The sequence below is a fragment of the Oryzias latipes genome, chromosome 20 (genome assembly GCF_002234675.1).
Source record: "Oryzias latipes chromosome 20, ASM223467v1".
Classification (NCBI taxonomy): domain Eukaryota; kingdom Metazoa; phylum Chordata; class Actinopteri; order Beloniformes; family Adrianichthyidae; genus Oryzias; species Oryzias latipes.
Genome location: NC_019878.2, coordinates 13,136,112 through 13,155,287, shown reverse-complemented (window position 1 = coordinate 13,155,287; position 19,176 = coordinate 13,136,112). Strand labels below are relative to the sequence as shown.

General features: G+C 38.8%; 2 protein-coding genes across 11 annotated transcripts; one reads left to right on the top strand and one right to left on the bottom strand.

Moving 5' to 3' along the window:
- Positions 1-435: 435 nt before the first annotated feature.
- LOC101160856 (PI-PLC X domain-containing protein 2) lies at positions 436-6,713 on the bottom strand. Its single transcript, XM_004081218.3, has 8 exons — positions 6,583-6,713; positions 6,250-6,386; positions 6,043-6,162; positions 5,658-5,711; positions 5,425-5,580; positions 4,252-4,362; positions 3,928-4,058; positions 436-2,495 (listed from the first exon to the last, which is right to left on the bottom strand). Exons 1-8 carry the CDS (start codon positions 6,683-6,685, stop codon positions 2,336-2,338), a joined length of 972 nt encoding a protein of 323 aa, XP_004081266.1. The 5' UTR covers positions 6,686-6,713; the 3' UTR covers positions 436-2,335.
- Positions 6,714-6,819: 106 nt separating this feature from the next.
- Positions 6,820-19,012, top strand: mak (male germ cell associated kinase). 10 transcript variants are annotated; one of them, XM_020712408.1, is made up of 16 exons: positions 6,820-6,913; positions 9,536-9,773; positions 10,760-10,814; positions 13,221-13,342; positions 14,210-14,292; positions 14,791-14,923; positions 15,044-15,215; positions 15,444-15,611; positions 15,720-15,968; positions 16,065-16,273; positions 16,351-16,490; positions 16,597-16,743; positions 17,529-17,615; positions 18,053-18,172; positions 18,373-18,471; positions 18,653-19,012. In XM_020712408.1, exons 2-16 carry the CDS (start codon positions 9,670-9,672, stop codon positions 18,811-18,813), a joined length of 2,049 nt encoding a protein of 682 aa, XP_020568067.1. In that variant the 5' UTR covers positions 6,820-6,913; positions 9,536-9,669; the 3' UTR covers positions 18,814-19,012. The 10 variants fall into 10 exon arrangements, with proteins under 10 accessions (XP_020568067.1, XP_020568068.1, XP_020568069.1 ...); XM_020712409.1 differs by lacking the exon at positions 6,820-6,913 and adding an exon at positions 6,943-7,052; XM_020712410.1 differs by lacking the exons at positions 6,820-6,913; positions 14,210-14,292 and adding exons at positions 7,067-8,086; positions 13,733-13,812.
- Positions 19,013-19,176: the final 164 nt, after the last annotated feature.

Genomic DNA, 19,176 nt, shown 5'->3' with positions numbered 1-19,176 from the left:
ATATGTTCTTTGTTAAACCGATGACTTTAAATACCTGCATAATTTTTAATAGAACACTTTTTCACCTTAACAAGGCATGAAAACAAAGTTTTCGTGTTTTCCACTAATCAAAATGCCCACAAAATGCTCCATTTTTGGCCAGAATAAAGTTTACTGATGATTTATGTGTCAAAACATTCCCTTTAACTGCTTTCACCAAGAACTGCACATGGGGAGAAAGCTGAAGTGTTAAACCTGTTGAAAAAGAAATGAGTGACTGGAAAGAATGACAAACAGTATGCTGTCCAGTATGAGAAAGTCAGAAACCTTTTGCTGCTGTTTCCAACAACAGTAAAAAGTAAAAAAAAAAAAAAAATAGGATTGCTGAGAAGTGCCGTAACATCCCTTTGGATGGAAAGAATTTCAATCTTGACTGAAGCAAATGACACAAACAAGTTTGAATGCTTTATGTCTTTATTGAGTTAAAAAACTCCTGTTCAAGTCATTTCCTCCTTTTAAACCAGGGAAGCCAAACGGGATACAGTGAAGTGAGAGACAAGAAAAGAAGGAGAAGCTCGATCCCAACATCGCAGGAATGCTCACTGTCCAGCCTGCTGCTCTCCCACTTGCCCGCCATGGTATGTGTAATTACTCCACAATTAAAGTGCCTTTGTTTGTCTTCTTGTGGACCTCGAGGTGTTTGATGACCAAACGTGTCAAAAGGTCAGACGTGAAGCTAGAAGTGGATTCACAAAAGGGTGGGTCACTGTGAAAAACCTTTATTAAAAGAAAATATTGTATTTCCCTTTGACTTGGTCAAGAAAAAGACCAGAATCCTGCGGATATTAAGAGTGCATAGTGCCTTTTTTGAATAGCTGCCAGGTATTACTGTATGTGACAAGTTTTGATTGAAACACTAGAAAAAATAAAATGTACAAGCTGATATAAGCAGACGGTTTGGTGTGCTGTATGCGGAAAAAAAAATTAACGTTTGCTCTACTTGCTTCTACACTACAGTGATGTGAAATAATACATACAGGTATAAAGAGATTTAATAAAAGTGCTCTACAAACTTTAACCACCCAATGGATTATGTAATTATAGAGCTTAGTGTTGCCAGAGTAGGTAAAAATGTTACATAAGTCTAACATTTTATCTCATAAACTTCCTGAGATTTTCCACAAATAGTTTCCTTTAAAGTATTCTGACTGAATTTTTCCTTATCGTTCCTAAAGTTGCTTGTTTCTTCTGTCTTTTCCCTCAAGCATTTTTTCTCCCTTCGGTCTGTGCATTGTTCCTCTCCCTAATCTGCCCACAACAATGCACGACGACTGTCACAGCGCTACCATCATACATAATCACTGAGCCTGCAAGGCACACACACATACAAATACACAAGAATACAAAAAATATCATCTGTATTAAGTATTCTGCTTTCACGGATCCTAGTACAAACTTGAAATGCAAGATTAAAAATTGAATCTTCCACCTCCCACAACCACCTTTTTCCAATATTTTGCACATTTCCAACATATTACACATTTCTATTTCTGCATCCAAGCAAAAGGTGTAGCTGCATTTGTATGTTAGCATATTTAAATGAACCTGTGGCACAATTATTTTTTTTACACATATTTGGGTTTCCCTTTTAAAGTACATGCCACTATGGGAAGATGCCACAGTCTGCAGTTTCTATAAGTGTTACTAGTAAGACAGAATTCGCTTTGAGAAACTGTTAAATCAAAAATCACAAGGAAAACGGCTAAATGGATTTTTCTCCATAATCATGGAATGGTGAACACTTTTTTTCATATAAATCCTGATTTTGGAAACGAAGTGTAGCTGAGTGTAGCTATTGATTGATATAAATGCACACACAACACACAAGAAGAGACTGTGAGTGTGTGCTTTTCTTTTCTGAGAATGTGTTCATTCAAACGTTTCATCAGCTGGAAATTGAATTGTCTTGAGATGAAATAATGTTTTTCAGTAACTTGGTTCCAGTTGGAGATGGAATGCAAAAAAGCAGCCAGAGCTGTAGCATGACAGGATTTGGTCAGCCTTATGAGGAGGATTTATAACTGTGCTGCTGGGCACGCCTGCCACTCTCTGATCTCAACTATGGCTCCTTCTAAGTCTTCAGAACTCTGTTCACTGGAGCTACAACCAAAACTAACGAGTTCCAGGAAGATTTAAAGGCTTTTTAATTTCAGAAGAACTTAAATCTAAGTGTATCTATCAGTTAACAGAAGCTTTGTATGTGATTAATTCAATTTAAAAAATCCTAAATTAAATTAAAAAAATAATAGTTACTATAATTTCACAATGAAATGTGTGTCAACAAAGAGTACATGGGTCATCTTGGTTTGAGCTTCTTTTCAGACAGCAGCAGGTTATTGAGTTTGATGACAACGTTGGCAAAGTCAGTGAGTTCCACAAAGTCAGAGGTGATGATGTTGACTCCATCCACCCCTGGCTTCTGACTTTCAATCCAGGACATGATGGTTGGCAGATTTCTGGAGCCACAAAAGAGGAAAGTTAGTTTTAGAAGTGTTACCAAACTATAAATCCACTACGCTGTGAGGGTAAACGAAGGAACCGAGAGAGGAAAAATAGTTCAAGGGAGTGTCTGTCACTGAGAGAACAACTTTTCCATAGCTGCCTTGTAAAGTTTTTGTCTGCACACTCACAAACACCCAGACACCAACACTGTGTCACTTCAACATTATCCATAATCCACTATGTCAACCGAGACCAGAACAAAAGCAGGAAGTTCAAATGTTTAGCCACGAGAGGTAAACAATCCCATTTCCTCCAAGGTGCAGAACTAGGTCACCTCCTGTCTCTCTGGAGTGTCTGTTTGGGCCTTTTCAAACTCAGCTCTGGCGTCTGCTTTTCTCTGAGCCGAAAATGCGGAAAGTGAATCTTTGGGTTGGGAGATGCGCTGGTTTTCTATTTAAATTTTAGGTTCCATAACTGGATTATCATAAAAGTGACTTCAAAGAATTATGAAAAGATCGACGACGTGTTACTTTTTTGTTAAATACACAAGATGTGTGGATTAGGATGTTTATCTAGTCCAAGTTTTTTGGTAAAAATATATTCCAAATGAGCTATTTGATAAACAATTATTAAATATTGTTTTAGTTAATAAAGTTTTGTCCTTTACGTTTCGAGTTTTATTGTGTCAGATAAATGATTAAAATGAACGTACAAGGTTTAATCTACCATTAGAGTGGTTTGTTATTTGAGTTTACTTAAAGCTTATACTGATTTTTTTAATTGGAATTCTATACCACTCTTATCATGTTTATATTTGATGGTAAAAGAATGACGGTGGATAGAAAAGCCATGTTTGATTTGACGTCAATCTCCTGCAGAAGGAGGATCTTATTTGGCACAAGGTGTATTTTATTTTGAAAGGAACTTGTATGTGATGCCGTCAAAGGTAAAAGAAGTTAAAATTGTTGTATAAAGAATATTATAGCACTTTTGTTTGTTAATATAAAATATAAAATGTTATTCTACATTTTATGAATGCATGGCCAAAAAAATATAAACGAATTGTATTTTTATATACGGTGAAGTGGGACTTTGTGCGTCTCGCTGGGTTTCGGTCGGTAGGAAACTGGACCAAATGGCTCTTTTAGCATTAGAGATTGCAGATCGTTGATCCAGATATTTACTGGTATACATTTTTTTTGTCTTATACGTGCTAACAGCAGCATTTACTACCCCCTACAGAGAGAAACTAACTTTTAAAACTTCCAAAACACTCAACAAACTAATATACAGATCACAAAATGCTCAAACTTGTCTGATTTTTTTTTATTTTGCTAACAATATCTTAAAAAATGACACATGGCTACACAGTACTTGCAACGGTGTGTTTTAGCAATTTTTTATGAAAAGGAAGAGCTTTTTTAAATTCCAAAAATTCACACTGACCTCTCCACCAGGTAACTGCGCAGTCCCCACACAAGACCCTTAGCCACAGTGTTGACTGTTGGTGTGAGGATAGCCTGGGTAACATGGAAGGACCCCTGTTTGGCTCTTTCCTTTAGTGTCATCTCAAGGAACTGCAGAGGAGAAAAGTAAAAGCTCTTGAAGGAAACACCGGGAAACTTAAGCCTTCTTGAAGTCATTCTAGATAACAGATAATTTCGATGGAAAAGCAGACATCTACATGGGTGGGGAAAACAAGCAACACTAACTTTTAGTTGGATCTGTCAAATGCAAAGAAGCACAGAAGACTTCGAGACGTTCTCGTACCTGTATAAGCTTGTTTGGCTCAGTGGTATTTGCCCAGGGAGCGGGAATTTTATTTCCAGGCCACATGACAGGGATACTCTGTGCTGACGGATGATGGTAGAATACAATCACCTGCAAGGGAAAAAAGGAAACAAATTACACTGAAAGCTGGAATTACTGTAAATAGCTTGTTCAGATGGCCAAACGGGTATTTTTAGGGTTGAATAATGTTTAGTAACTTGTGTTTTATTCTGCTCACAGTTACCAATGTTTAAAAACAAAAACAATTGATCTTTATTAGTGTGCATTAAATCTTAGGGTGCCTTTACATAGACTTTTTTGGTGTAAGAGTGAGAGGAAAGGCTGCCCTCTGCAGGCACTTTGTATAATCTCCTCCTCTTTGTCTTTATCCTGTCCTTCCTGTCCTGACTGCTGCACTTTCTCTGTCCCCTTTGCCAAGTAAGCCAGTCACAGATTAGGGTCAAGGGAAAAGGAAATTAGTGTCAGTTCTTATTGAGACCTAGCACACTATGTAACATTCAAATATCAGGGTGCAAACATAAAAGAAATGCATGGACAAAAATGTAAATGTGACATCAAAGAAGGGTTTAGTAAAGAAGGAAAGGTTAAAAGGTCGGAAAGGGAAAGGTGACAAGTGTTAATTGGATGATGCTCACTGCAAATTCTTCCCCAGAAAGACTTTAAGTGGCAGAGATTAGTTAATTCACTATTTTGTTGGGTCTAAGAACAAATGTGAGAGCTGGATTGCGACAGCTTAATCTCAGTCAACCAAATTCATAATCTTTTTGGTTTCTTTTGCAAACCCCCAAAAAACTATTTTAGTTAGTTTTCATTGTGAAAATTCATATTTTTATTGATTTTAGTTCAGTTTATTTCACTGGTTATTAGAAATTGGTTTTAAATAGAAATTTGAGAAAAAATGAATTAAATCTATTTAAATCCTAAACTTATCTAGACATTAGATGCAGGTTATGAAACTACATTACTCTCATAGGCACAATAAAATTTAACTAGCAACAAAGTTTGTAGCTGCTTAAAGACAAAACAACTTTATTTTTAAGTGTAATATATATATATCATATGTGTGTGTGTGTGTGTGCGTATGTTTACAATTGTGGGGAAGCAAACCTTGGCTGAACATTTGCACCTGTAAATGTTCAGTGCAGACCTCACCTGGTATTTCTTCTCCCACATGTAGTCCAGAGTGATGCTTTCCACAGCACAGTTTTTGCACAGCTTGCTGCCAAACACTTGTTGCAGCATGCTAATGAGATGGACGTGATGCTCTGCCTCCATTGCATAGTAATGATTAAAATCCAAAAACACCACCTGAGTCAGGAGTGGACTGTTAGCACAAAAGCAATTGAGCAGCAAAGCTTTTTATGTTGCCTACAAACAATAATCACCTCTTTCCTGTGTCTGGTTAGGAAGGTGTTAATTTCTAACAGGCCATCCCTCACCTTTGGAAGCAGACAGGAGAAAAGCTGGAGGTCAGCTGACATAAAAACTGAGCTGAAATGTCAAGATCAAAGTGTGTCTTTTTTTTTTACAACCTTGAAATTACAGGTGAAAGCAGTTTAGTGCAAAATCCTGTCATTATCACATCAGTATTTTTCTAAAAAGCATTTCCAGCTTGCAGTCGTTCTCATGGCCAAGTCCTTGGAAAAGAGTCAAATAAGAAACAGGCAGGTTGGAATTCCAGAGGACCCATTTCAGAGAAGGGGTGACCTCACTCTGATCCCTGTAGCGTGAGTCATCTCTGGAAGCACAGATGTCAGGTTCTCTATTCACCTTGTGTCCAAAGAGGCCGTGGATAAAATAGATCTCGTTGCCCAGTTCTCCTGGTTTAGAGGAAACTCTGAGATCAAAGTAACGGATTCCTGCATCGAGCTGCTCCCTGAATGTCAGATTCTAAGAACAGAAATGAGACGATCCTTAAATTCATGGAGACCATACACAAGTGACCAAATCTATAGTCTGATTATTTGGGGCATCTACCTGTGTCATTGACCACTTTACCATAACCTTCTTTGCCAAGACGCTGAACATAGTGGCCAGATACTTCACATAGGCCTTCTGATCTGGAGCCACAGGCGCGTGCACATCTACCCAGAACGTGAAGGAGTCATGAGATCCTGAAAGGAAGAGGAGGAGGAGGAGAGAGTGAGAGATCTGACCTAAAGGACACGTTGTTCTCACGACACTCAAAAGATTAAACTGGAAACACAATGAATCTGTTAGTCCCTTTATTTATAATCCACTGATCGATATTAGTTGGGCATAGATGTATAATTTGACTTTATTTAAAGTGTTTCCGGTTTGGCTGCTCACCTGGCACCGCGAGGCATTTGAGGGGCATGGCACTAAGTCTGGATGGCAGAGAACCCATCCAGTCGGCATTGACGTTGCCGATTCCTGCAGGTCTGGTCCTCATCTCTGCAGCATCAGGAGCCCGCTTCCTGGCCCGGATGCACGCCCGGTAACCAAATCCCGTAAAACAAGCGATCACGATCCATTTTCATCATGGAAGGTTCCAGTTTGTTTATTCTCTACAAACCAGAGCAGCAACGAGCGCCATCACCGGTGTGCAACCGGCGCGCAGGTTGGGCCGCAACTGCGCAGCGTTGACAAGGCCAAAGAGAAAGAGGAGTTAACGACCGCGGTAAGCCTCTTATGGTCAATTCCCACTTGTTACACCCTTCTCTCCCGCCCCCTTCTTCTGCTCCTGGACTTAACCTGCTCCGCGGGAAACCTACAACCTTTCCCAGGAAAAGCGGACACTTTTTTTTAACCTCCTCAAGGTGAGAAACCTGGAAGATTTAGTCGATTTTTGTTTAGTCAGCATGTTCCATAGTTCCAGCTTGGCAGGATGGATGCGCATAAAGCAGTAATCAGCTCAAATGGATCATCTTATCAGTGAGGGGATGCACAGCAACACCCATGATGAGGCCCAAACGGGTTAATTTGTCAAAGCACGATGCGATGAATTTATTCAGTTAGATAAGTAAATAAATAAACATGCCAGGAGGCTTTGAACTTGGATTCACCAAATATATCCCGTTAAGTGTGGCGCATATAAACTTAGATGGCTTTTTACTGCCTTAGTTTTAGCAGTTTGTAAAAACAACGACTTTTATTCCACTGTTTAATAAAATGTGGTAAAACAAATGCGGTAGACTAAATATTTTTTCTTCTTTTACGTGAATGTAATAGATTAAGACAAAGTGTTGAACAAATATAAACTAAGGGCAAGACTTACAGTGTTTGATTGTATGACCACGTGGCGCCATCTAATGGTTGAAGTTGCTAATTGCTACTGCTTAAACGAGCATATTGAATAATTGCATTTTCTAGAATATTTTAAAAGCTTTAAGAAAAAAAAGAATAGTATGTATCTAGTACTAGCACATAAACTTGGTTTAATGTCGTTTCACATGGAAACAGACTCAAAACAACAAATAAAAATAGATCCTATAGCTGGGATTTTACGTGATGCATTTTTATGTATTTCTTTTATTATTGGTCTGCACATTATCATGTTTCGGGAAAACGTTAAAACCAGCGTTACAAACATGAACAGATTCGGATTTCGATTTACGCGGAGTTTAAGTTTAAGACCCATGATGCTTTGCGGCTGCGTGGGAGAGACTTACGCCTCGAGTCCGACGGCCAAAACAGGCGTCTCTTTGCTGTGTGCGTTTCCATGGAGAATTGGAGCGCACACGCCGTGGTCTTATCGTGAGAGCTGAGCCCCTACTGTGTCCGAGTTTCTCTTTATCAGCAGCTATCACCTGTGGCAGACAACGGCTGAGGGAGGGAGCGACACCTCTAGCTGGTGAGTTTGACAGGGACTATAAGATAAAGGGGGGACACCCCCGCCTCGTTACTGTAGAAAGATCAACGCCACAAGCCTGACATGAACGTTATCTATCTATGAGTAATTAATATCATTATATTACTATAATCACTATTATTTTTCTTACCTAAATTCTAATTCTACGAACATCATTTATGAATACTCCGTTCAAATTCCTTAATACAGTAAATAAAAGTTTTGCAATGTAAACAATTACGATTCAGTGATCCTATTTTGCTCCGGACAAAATAAAATGCCATGTTTGTATTTTTCCATTGTGCTTCATGTGTATTTTTAACCTTGATTAGTTCCCTAAGGTCATGTGGGTTGTGGATCTTAATTCCTTTTAAATCCGTCCCCAGCAGATTACAGACCCGTTCTTGAAGCAGCCCAGTGGATTTGCCTGGTTTTCTTTGATGTTTTAAATTCTATTTGTTTGTGCAAAATTAGTATGATTATTATCGTAACTAGTGTATTTTTAGTGTTATTTACTGTTTTAATAGAGCTCTGTGGTGACATTCACTTATTAAATTCAATTCTTTTCTCTTCTAATCAATTGAAACAACAGGTGACACGTTTTGACATTTTTTAAATTTTACTCTGTTATGTGAGCCATATCTAATATTTGTGTCAGAAAGGGATTCCAGTGTATAGTCAATAAAAATAAATCTTATTTCTTTTTTATTTGGCTGGATGCAGTTGCTTTTTATTGTTGTTTGAGACTTAAACAATTCAAATGTATAATCATTTTGTAATAATAACCATCTAGTAGTGCACTTACTTGGCCATCTCCCTGTCACTGCTTATTCTGTTGGTTTTTTTTTTTTTTTAACGTAAAAATCTATTCATGAGATCCAAAACAGCCTTTTTATCCGGATGTGATGCATCCATGGAAAATTATTAACTTTGTGTTTAAAGGTGCTCGGAAGCTACTTAATTAATGAGGAGGTCTGATTAGTCATATTTATAAAAGCTAAGGCTATTGCTGCTTTGGATTGCAAACAGTTACCATCCACAAATAACAGTTGTTTTTCATGATGCCTGAACAAAGCAGCTGATGGAGATTGTGTTTTGGACTGAGAGGTATTACAGCAGTCTGATTGGTGTGGCCCCGTGGCGTCAGGTAAATCCTCTTGACGAGCAGGGTGCCTGGGGAAGGTGCATGTTGGTGATGTAACATCCTATTTGCATCTCTGTTGGGCTTAATCTTCCTGAGGCTTGCCATGTCATCTCCCTTGGGTGCTCATGTCGGAGCCTCCTGCAAACACTAACGTGGCACGTACCTAATCCTCCTCAGTTGGTGAAGAGCAGGAAACAAACAGCCCAACCTTTCAGTTGTTGCATAGATGTTGAAGGCAGTATAGAGGAGGGGCTTCACTTTACAGAATTCTGCTTGTAACATTTAACCTTTTTTTAATTTTTTTTTAGTTCCATCGCTCCCTGACCTGCATGTCAAATGGATTTGCTAAAAAGTTGAGTTTTAAACTCAAGTTTCAGGAGCAAAAGAGCACGAGAAAGACGGATCTGATCAATGAAAAAACATTAGGCGGCTGTTGAAAGAGATGATGAATCGCTACACCACCCTGAAGCAGCTGGGTGATGGCACCTATGGGAGTGTGCTGATGGGGAGAAACAACGAATCTGGAGAATATGTGGCCATTAAGAGGTGGGTCTGATCATTTCTGTTATTAACAAATCATTTTTAAGGTTTTCTTAAAATCCTGAGACGTAAAATCCTGATAGAATAATGGAAATCATTCCACTTGACAGTGAGGATGTTGCTCTACAATGAGGTTAAACCATGAAAATTTTTGATCAACGAAACTTTGACAAAAAGGACGTTTATTTTTTATTTTAAACTTTTCGAATGATTTGTTGAATAAAACTAGCCATCTCTCATTTACAGTATTTAAACAAAACAACGGCAAAAAAAAAATCACTTTTGCTATTTTTGTGTAGCTCCTGTATTTTAAAAACTTTTCCCTCCAATCTAAACTGCCCTATAAAACCAGAAGACTATAGGACCAAGATAGTCTGACAAATTCAGTTTCCCTGTCAGCATAAGTAAGCAACCAAACCGGTTTGCGTTGCCTTGCTTCTGCGACACAGTCTCAAGCGTCAATAATAAATGAGAAAGCAGGGAGATGTGTCTTGTTGACCATTTGGTTACTGTGCAAGAAAATACGTGCGGTCTTGATAAAAGCCAGAGAAAGTGGAGGGGGGAGGGTGTTTCAGGTTGCTGGCATTGAGGAGGGAACTAGGAGAAATGGATATGTGCTATTCTAAAACGCTTACGTAATTCCAGAGGGATGGAGACACAATGTGGACTGGGGAAGAGAAGTGAACGCCAGCTGGTATTGTGTTCACAAACATGGCAACACATGTGCTGATCTACATGCCTTTTTAACTAAATGCTACAGTTTCTTTGACTTTTTGGTTTTCTTCTTCTTCTTTTTTTAACATAATTGGTTGAAATAGAAATTTGAACAGGTCCAAAAAACTCAATTATTAATTAAGTCAAACAAAGGAGTGCTGTTGAGAGAGTTCCCGTGTTATGATGTGTCTTGGATACAGTGATGGTTGTGTCACCATCTTCTTCAGTTGCATTCTTGCATTTTTCCAGAGTTGTTCTTTTTCCTTGTCTTTTTCCAGGATGAAGAAGAAATTTTATTCATGGGATGAGTGCATGAACCTAAGAGAAGTGAAGGTAAGAAGGGAAATCTTTACTCTTGAACAAGCAGCATTTTTTGTAAAGTATGTCAAATGGAAATTGTGATTTTATCCAAATCATAGACATTTCTTATGCTACGTTCACACCGGGCATGTGTTGTACAGTAAAGGATGCGCTAAACGTGGGTTCTTGGTGTTCACCCCTGATACTAGTGCATGTACCTACACATAGAAGAGGCTTGGTGCAAAATTTTGAAGCTGTTCAAACCTATTTATTAATTTCTCCCCCATGATCAATTTTCAAACCAGTGGAACTTCCATGAATTGAAAAGAATGCTACCCACACCTCACTTCCAAATCCGAGTCTCTGATTGGTCAAACTGGTTTAACTTTCAACGTATTTCAACACGTAGAGCCTGAAATTGGACGTAACCCTTGTGCTATCCTAGGCACTTTACCATTGGGAGTTGGGTCATCTAGACCCACTAGACCAGGGGTGTCAAACATCCGGCCCATGGGCCGTTTCCGGCCCGCCAGGTGGTTTAGCCCGGCCCACACATGAAGAGTAAAATTCATAAGGATGTTTAAAAAAGAAAGCAAGTTTCTAGTCAATTCCTGTGGCGAGTTATGATTTTTTAAAGAAATAACCGAAATGCGCAAATCCACCACTAGGGGGAGAAAAGAAAAAGCTTAACAGGTGAAACAACATAACTCTGTGAATTCCCTGTGAGCCTCAACACTGAAGGATGATCAGTAGTGACACCCTAATGACCAAAATTTTGTCAAAAAGAAAAAAAAGGTTGAAGTGAAGTCCTGAGCTTTCCAGGAAAATGGAAAGCGTTTTATTTGTTCACGGAGCTGAATGCAAACCTGCATGCTTGGTATGTCATCAACAGGTTTTCCAAGAATATAACATCCAGCACCACTATGAGACTCACCACAAAGAAAAGTTTCACCATTTGCGGTTAAGAAAAAAAAAGATTTAGCAACTATTAGCTGGACCGATAAATAACCATCTGGATTTACTGCAGCCGTGATGTCAGTGATGGAGCAGTGACACCTAGCTACCTTACAAGTTGGACCAAACATCCAATCCATTTTCTGATGGTGAACTTATTGAAAAAAGCTGAAGGCTGCAGAAGTCTTCCCAAAAAGCAGTCGACCTTAAACATGAGTCTGTCAAGAATTACCACTTTAGATCCAACATCTCTGAGGAAACATGGGCAGCCATATGAAGGAATCCAGTCATTTATTGTATTTTCAGTCACTATTGATGAAAGTACCAATATCACAGATGTATACAGCTGTGCATATTTATTAGAGGTGATGAAGAGACGTCACAGTGGAGTTTCCTGAATTGATGGACACAACAACAACTGATGACGTAGTCAGCTCTCTAGTTAGTGTGCTGGACGATGTTGAAGTGAACTGGTCACATGAAGTAATTTTGGTCACTGATGGCGCCCCATCAAAGGTCAGGAAGAAGGCAGGTGTTGCCACAAAATTCAGGCAGAAACCAGGAAAAGATTCTTATAATAATTAATGATAATAATAATGGACATTTCATTGTGTTTTGCACACTTGAATGACAGTAAATGTGTTTCTGCACAGGATTTCAATCCTGATATTGACGGTCTTGTGAAGTTTCAGGAGAGAAAGGAGGTTAACTCCAAACTCTTATGTTCACAAATTTTTGCAAGTTTAATTTAGTGTAATTTTGTCATCGTTTGGACGTTTACATTTTAGGAAGATGTTTCATTTTTTTCTGTAGCCCCTCTTGAATTTATTATCAGGATTGCTTCAGTGTCAGATTTAAAATATTCATTCTGTCTAAAATTCAATAAAGCAATATTTTTTAAAGTGAAATTAATTTTATTTAAGATCTATTGGCCTCTGTGAATGAATGTGTAATAAGAAATGATTAGGCTACCATGTTGGTTGAGGCATGTTTTCCAATTGGGTAAAAAAACAAGAATAAAGCTGTTATTTTGCCTTTACGCTAATGGTCCGGCCCACTTGAGATCAGACGGGTTGAATGTCGCCTCCGAACCAAAATGAGTTTGACACCCCTGCACTAGACAGTGCGCTGAACCTTTTTTCTTCAATGATTTGTGATCCTCACTGGTGTCCATGGATTACATGAAATCTTTCCACCTTGTCCACCTTTGTCATGGTAGGAATAACACGTCAAAGTAAGGGTGGGGTCATCTAAGATAGCACAAGGGTTAAAGACTTGTGTAGCGATGCATGAATGTTTGAATTTTGAACGCGGAAGTCCAAAACCCACGAGTTTAAATAGACTTTACATTGGTAGTAGTCGCTTGAACGCACGCTGACAACGCCTGTGTGAACGTAACATTACACTAAATCTGATGTCAATTAGATGCACTAAATACTGTTTTTTTTCTTTTAATCTTTTGTATCTTCCACAACATCACTACAGTCACTGAAGAAGCTGAACCATGCAAACGTGGTGAAACTAAAAGAGGTTATCAGAGAGAACGATCACCTCTACTTTGTCTTCGAGTACATGAAGGAGAACCTGTATCAGCTGATGAAGGACAGGTAGGAAAAGTATCTACAGGGCAAACATTTTGGTTGGGAAATTATTTGTCTACCAGAAGTAAAAAGCAGCTAAACACTAAAGTTGTAAGTTGAATCCAGGGATTTCCAGTATATTTATATTTATTCCAGTATTTGTGTCACCTCATCATGCAGTTCCTTCTCTCAATAAATTTTGTAAACAGCTGTTGCCTAGCTGCATCTGTGGAAAAATACTTTGACTTTAGATTAGATTCCCACAAGTGTGCAACGATTCAAAACACACCTGAGATTTGCTGTTAGAGATAACAACAGAGTTACACCAAGCACCCAGGGTGGTACAGCCTTTGGTTGTGTAATAGAGAGAAAATAATACTGTCTACTTAAAAAAGCATGTTGGTTTTATGTTTACAGAATAAAAAAGTTTCCAGAGTCAGTGATAAGAAATATAAGCTTTCAGATTTTACAAGGCCTGTCATTTATTCACAAACATGGTAGGTATGCCGCACCCTCCTCCTGTTTGCAAGCGTGTCACAGGGGTTCCATCCTGCAAGATTCTGAATTTTTATCATTTCAAAGTTCATGAATTTCTTCATACCATAGGGTGAGATTATATAAATGAACCCAACACAATATTAATCGAACCTTTCATCTAATTCTTGTAGTATGTGAACCCTCTGTGGCTGCTTTGCTGTGTGTTTTCTGCAACTGATTTAGGTTGTTCTGCATGATGAATGAGTGTGATGTAACCGTTGAATTAATAAATAACTTTAATGTGAAATTAAAATAACATTCACAGTGTATTCTGGGCTTCCCTTTTCCTGCAACTTTTTCTCTCTCAAAATTTCTCCTTTTTTCCTTCCCTCCTTTATGTCTCTGCTGTGCTGTTAGAGAAAATAAGATGTTCTCGGAAAATGAAATTAGGAACATCCTGTTTCAAGTGCTGTCTGGGTTGGCTTTTGTGCATAAGCATGGTAAGCATGGCATCTTTTTCTTTCTGTTGCTTCTTTGAAACGTACAATGTAGACCGCTGTGTAGTGGCTTTGTTTTGTGTGAATCGGTCTTGTCACTGTACAACTTATTGCTAATATGTTTGTGTTGCAAATGTGTTCACACTAGTTTTTCTTTATGTTCATAATGACTTTTTTTACACATTGATTGGGTTTTGTTTGCACTCATACTTTAGCAAATTGATCCATAGGTTAACACTTAAAATATATACAGCTATTTATATAACAAGAAATGTATATATGTTATAATTACTTTATTATCTATGCATTATACCCTTTCTGTAATGAGTTTGATCAATCTGTGTGATGTTTTTATTATATTGACTACAATTAATGCTTGAAATAAAAATAAATCAAATCAAATTATCATTTTTATAACCTATTTAGAAACTATTATAAAAACTGTTCTAAAAAATACCTGTACAGTCTTTTAAAGTAATTTTTGGGAATAATTTTACACAGGTTTCTTCCATCGAGACATGAAGCCAGAGAATCTCTTGTGTATGGGCCCAGAACTTGTCAAAATAGCAGATTTCGGACTGGCTAGAGAGATCCGCTCCAAACCCCCATACACAGATTATGTGTCAACCAGATGGTGAGTATTTAAGAACGACTAAACAAGTTCAATACAAGATAGACCCATAAAAGCACTTCTTTACTTTAGATTTTCAAGCTAATATGATCAAATTACTCATTTCTTTTCTTTCATATTAAGGTATCGTGCTCCAGAGGTTCTTCTCAGATCCTCCACTTACGGCTCTCCCATTGACTTGTGGGCTGTGGGCTGCATCATGGCTGAACTTTACACACTCAGGCCTCTTTTCCCAGGAAACAGTGAAATGGATGAGATCTTCAAGATCTGTCAAGTACTGGGCACGGTGAAAAAGGTGAGAAGACAATATTTGGGGAAAGGCAGGAGAGTTAAATCAAAGCCCAGATGTCAATCAAAAACATCGTTTATCATATCAAAAATCTGAATTCATATTGCAATTTGTTGCAAATCCATTTTCATATGGATTCTTACGTTTTAGCCTAAAGTTAGATGGTGCATATAAAGAAAACCTGGTTTTGCACATTAAATATAGATATTTAAGATAATGTTTTTCCTCATTCAGACTGAATGGCCAGAGGGTTACCAACTAGCATCTGCTATGAACTTTCGCTTCCCCCAATGTGTGCCCACCCATTTAAAGACCCTCATCCCTAACGCCAGCAATGAAGCTATTGCCCTGATGAAGGATTTCCTGCAATGGGATCCAAAGAAAAGGCCAACTGCTGCACAGGTATAAGACCAGAAGTTTGAACAAAAAAAAATCCTAAAGTTTATGTTATTAAAAACTACAATTTAAGTGGCTTTTTGTCAAATGTGTCCATGTATTCTCTCCGACTAGGCCCTGCGTTACCCGTACTTCCAGGTGGGTCAGGTCTTGGGACCTCGACCTCAAAGCCAGGAGCTAAAAAAGATGCAGAACAGGTCGATGGTCAAGAAACAGAATTCTGAGTCTAAAACAGACCCCCTGCAGTCCTCATCAGAGTCCAAAGCCTCCACCACTTCCTCCAGAAATCACCAGCAGCATCAGCCTCTTCAGCAGATCGCCCTGCCTCAGACGGACAGTCAACCAGGAGGACTCGGCCACACGGTGAGTCGCTTTAGACAATGATATGTTTCAGGTGGCAGAATGACCTTTTTCCCCTTCTTTGAGTAGTTGTTAAGACAATGATGTTGTCCTCTATAGAAAGCAGCACCGGCTGACGTTGAGAACAGCATTGGGGGCAGTGGTACTGCGCTGCTGAAAAGCGGCCGGCGCCGCTGGGGACAGTCGGCTGCCAAGACAACAGACAGCTGGGAAGATTCTGACCAATCAGAGTCTGCAGTCTCCAACTCTAAGAAGCCCAGCCTGGGTAATGCAGACGAAGATGGGAATGTCAAAGAGCAGTGTCCTCAGTGAGTGCTGAAGCATCTTTATGGTCAAACACAAGCTATCAAGCCATCAATGCCATAAAGCGGAATTCTCATTGTAGGCCAAAGAAGCCGAAACCTCTGTACTCCTTCAGCACCGTTACTAAGCTTCCGAGCAATGTTAAGGTTGGTCAAATGGATTCCAGCCTCCCTGGGTCTGCAGCGAGGCAGCACTATCTCAGCCAGTCCCGTTACTTACCAGGTATGTACAAATTCTTTTTCTTTTCATCTTTTACATTCTTTAGAGGATCAAATCGTAGTAATTCATTCAGCTCTAGCTTTATTCCTATTTTATTTGCTGCTTTAAGGCTTGATTGGCAAGAATGAGACTTCTTCTGGAGATAAGGACTTGGGTGGTATGACACTGCGGGACCTGTGGGAGAACTCCTCAAACGCTTTAAATAAACCATTAGCTCCTATTGGAAAAGGATTACATTTCAGCAGAGCAAACGCAGGTAAAGGCTGCCTGGACCTTATGCAGGGGGGTTAAAGGTTTTTTGGTGCAATGCACAGAGCAGGGAATCCTGGTTTGCAGCGCAAACATGTAGAAGGCGTAATTTCTTAGAAAAGCCCGACTATCAGACTAAATAATCTTATAGTGATGCTGCAGTTTAATGACATGCAAACATGTCTAGACTTTTTAAAGCTGTTCACTTTTTTGGTGCTAAAACCTTTTATTAAATATTCCTTACTACATTCCTTTACATCATTTTCTTGATCTTAGAAATAATTCTTTTGGAGGCTTCAGCTTAAATCCTCACCATGAGCCTCACAAAAGGCATCAACATGTTTCATTTTTTCCAGCAGCTGTCAGGGTCCTCTAGTTCTTTAAAATATTATGCTTCCTATTTCATGGCCCACGAGCAGCAGAGGTCGAGGCTAATAATTATTTATAAATACACGTCTGAAAGCATTAGTATTGGGCTAAACTGTCTGCAGCTACTTGAAGCGTCTATAAATCATTTGTGATGTCGGCAGACACTCAATATGTGTTCCTTTCTTGCCCCTTCCACCTTTCATTATCCATTCATGAGATTAAGGCTGTCTGTGGAAGATCAAGTGCTCTCTGCTGCACCCCTCCACTCATTTGTTCCTCCTTCACACAGTTTGCTTTCCTTTTATTTGACTATCACTTTAAGTCTCCTAATTTGATCTTCTCTTTTTCTGTCCTTTCATTGCTTTGGGTTTTTTTTCCCTCTCCTCTCTCTGCATCTCCATAAACTCTTGGATGTGTGATTAGAAGAGAACTCCACTAAATCCTCGGATAGCACACCAGAGAAAACGATTGTCAAAGAAAGAATCCTGGAGAAAATCGACTTGTCCAAAGGTATTTCATGGAGACTAAGGCAGCTTGTTGTGTAAACATTTCAACTGTAGAGCAGTGAATGGTTTGAAGTATGTCAAACATCCAGGGAGGCAGCCTCGGTATTCAAGATAGTAACTTAACATCAGAATGAATGCAAAAAAGCTCGGCAGAAGACAAAGGTGCAAATAAGACCCGAGAAGTGAGACCTCCAGTGGAGAAACACAAAAGAAATCATTGGAAAACACTATGAATGTTGTCCTTTGGGTCAAGCTGCTTTGTTGTGCTGCTTAAACAAGGAAGTGTCTTTTTTTGGTCCTGTAACCTTTGCAACAGCAGCCTCACTTTTGTTCTTTTTTTGTATTCATGCTTTTTTTTTTTAAATCAAAATTTCCTCAGTTCTGCATGTAATCAAAAAGAAAAAAAAACAACCTTTATACAAGTTTTTCTTTTAATTAAAGGAAATTTTGTGAGCACCAAGTACAACCTGTCCACCGGTTACATCCCATCCCTGCTGAAGAAAGAGGTGGGCTCAGTGGGACAGAGGATCCAGCTTGCTCCCCTGGGCGGCCAGCATACAAGTAAGGGCTTCTTATCAGCAAAAAGAGACTTCAAAATGATTTATGCTTTAACCTCTTCCTTAATTATCTTATTAAAAAAAACACGCTGTTTCTCAAAATCTTGATTATATGCTGCATTCTTTAGGAATCATTCTTTCCCTTTGTTTTATTTTCTGACACTTACTCCAACTTGATTTCACTACTTTCCCTCACTCTTTCAGTCAGCCCCTCCTCTTCTTCACCTGATAATAAAAAAGAAAAGAATAAATCTGCAAAACTCAAACCCATATCCAACTCATCACTCAATGAAGCTGCTGAAGGTACTTTCACATCCTTTAGGCAACTAGTGATTCAGTTTTTTTGTCTTAATTTCATCCAAATTTAAGTTACAAAACGGTTTTGATTTTCTCTTCTAACACGTTTCTAAGTCTGCCAACACAGTCACATTTCTGATTGTGAGTTTGGAGAAACTAAAAACGCGTGGAATCCATGTTTCTCCAGATTTTGAAGGCTGGAGGAGGCGTGCCGACTGGAATCAGGTGAAAGGGAACAGCTATGCAGCTCTGGGAAAAACTTCAGGAAATCTCCTGAGCAAAGCCCCAGCTGTCCAAACTGTGCACGGCAGGGTGGACTGGACATCCAAGTATGGCGGAAACCGATAGGTCGGTGAAAACACCAAGACAAGTTCTTGTTCAAAACCTCTGACAGGGTTGGTGTGTTTTCTAAAGATGGGTTAAATAAATTGCTCCATTTTGGAAACAATGATTGCCAATAACAGACAAAAATATATTTGTATGTGCTTGGACATTCTAACAGGAAATGAAATGTAGCAAACTTTTTTCAGGTCAGTTGCTTTGATTTCACTTGCTGATTTAAAAAAAAGCAAATTTTCATAGAGAAACTTTTTAAAAAGCTAAATTCTCAGCTTGCTGATGATGTAGTGGGAATGGAAATGTTATGAGCGGATGATAAGATTTATTTGTATGATACATTGAATGTGTATTTTGTAATTTTGTATGAATAAA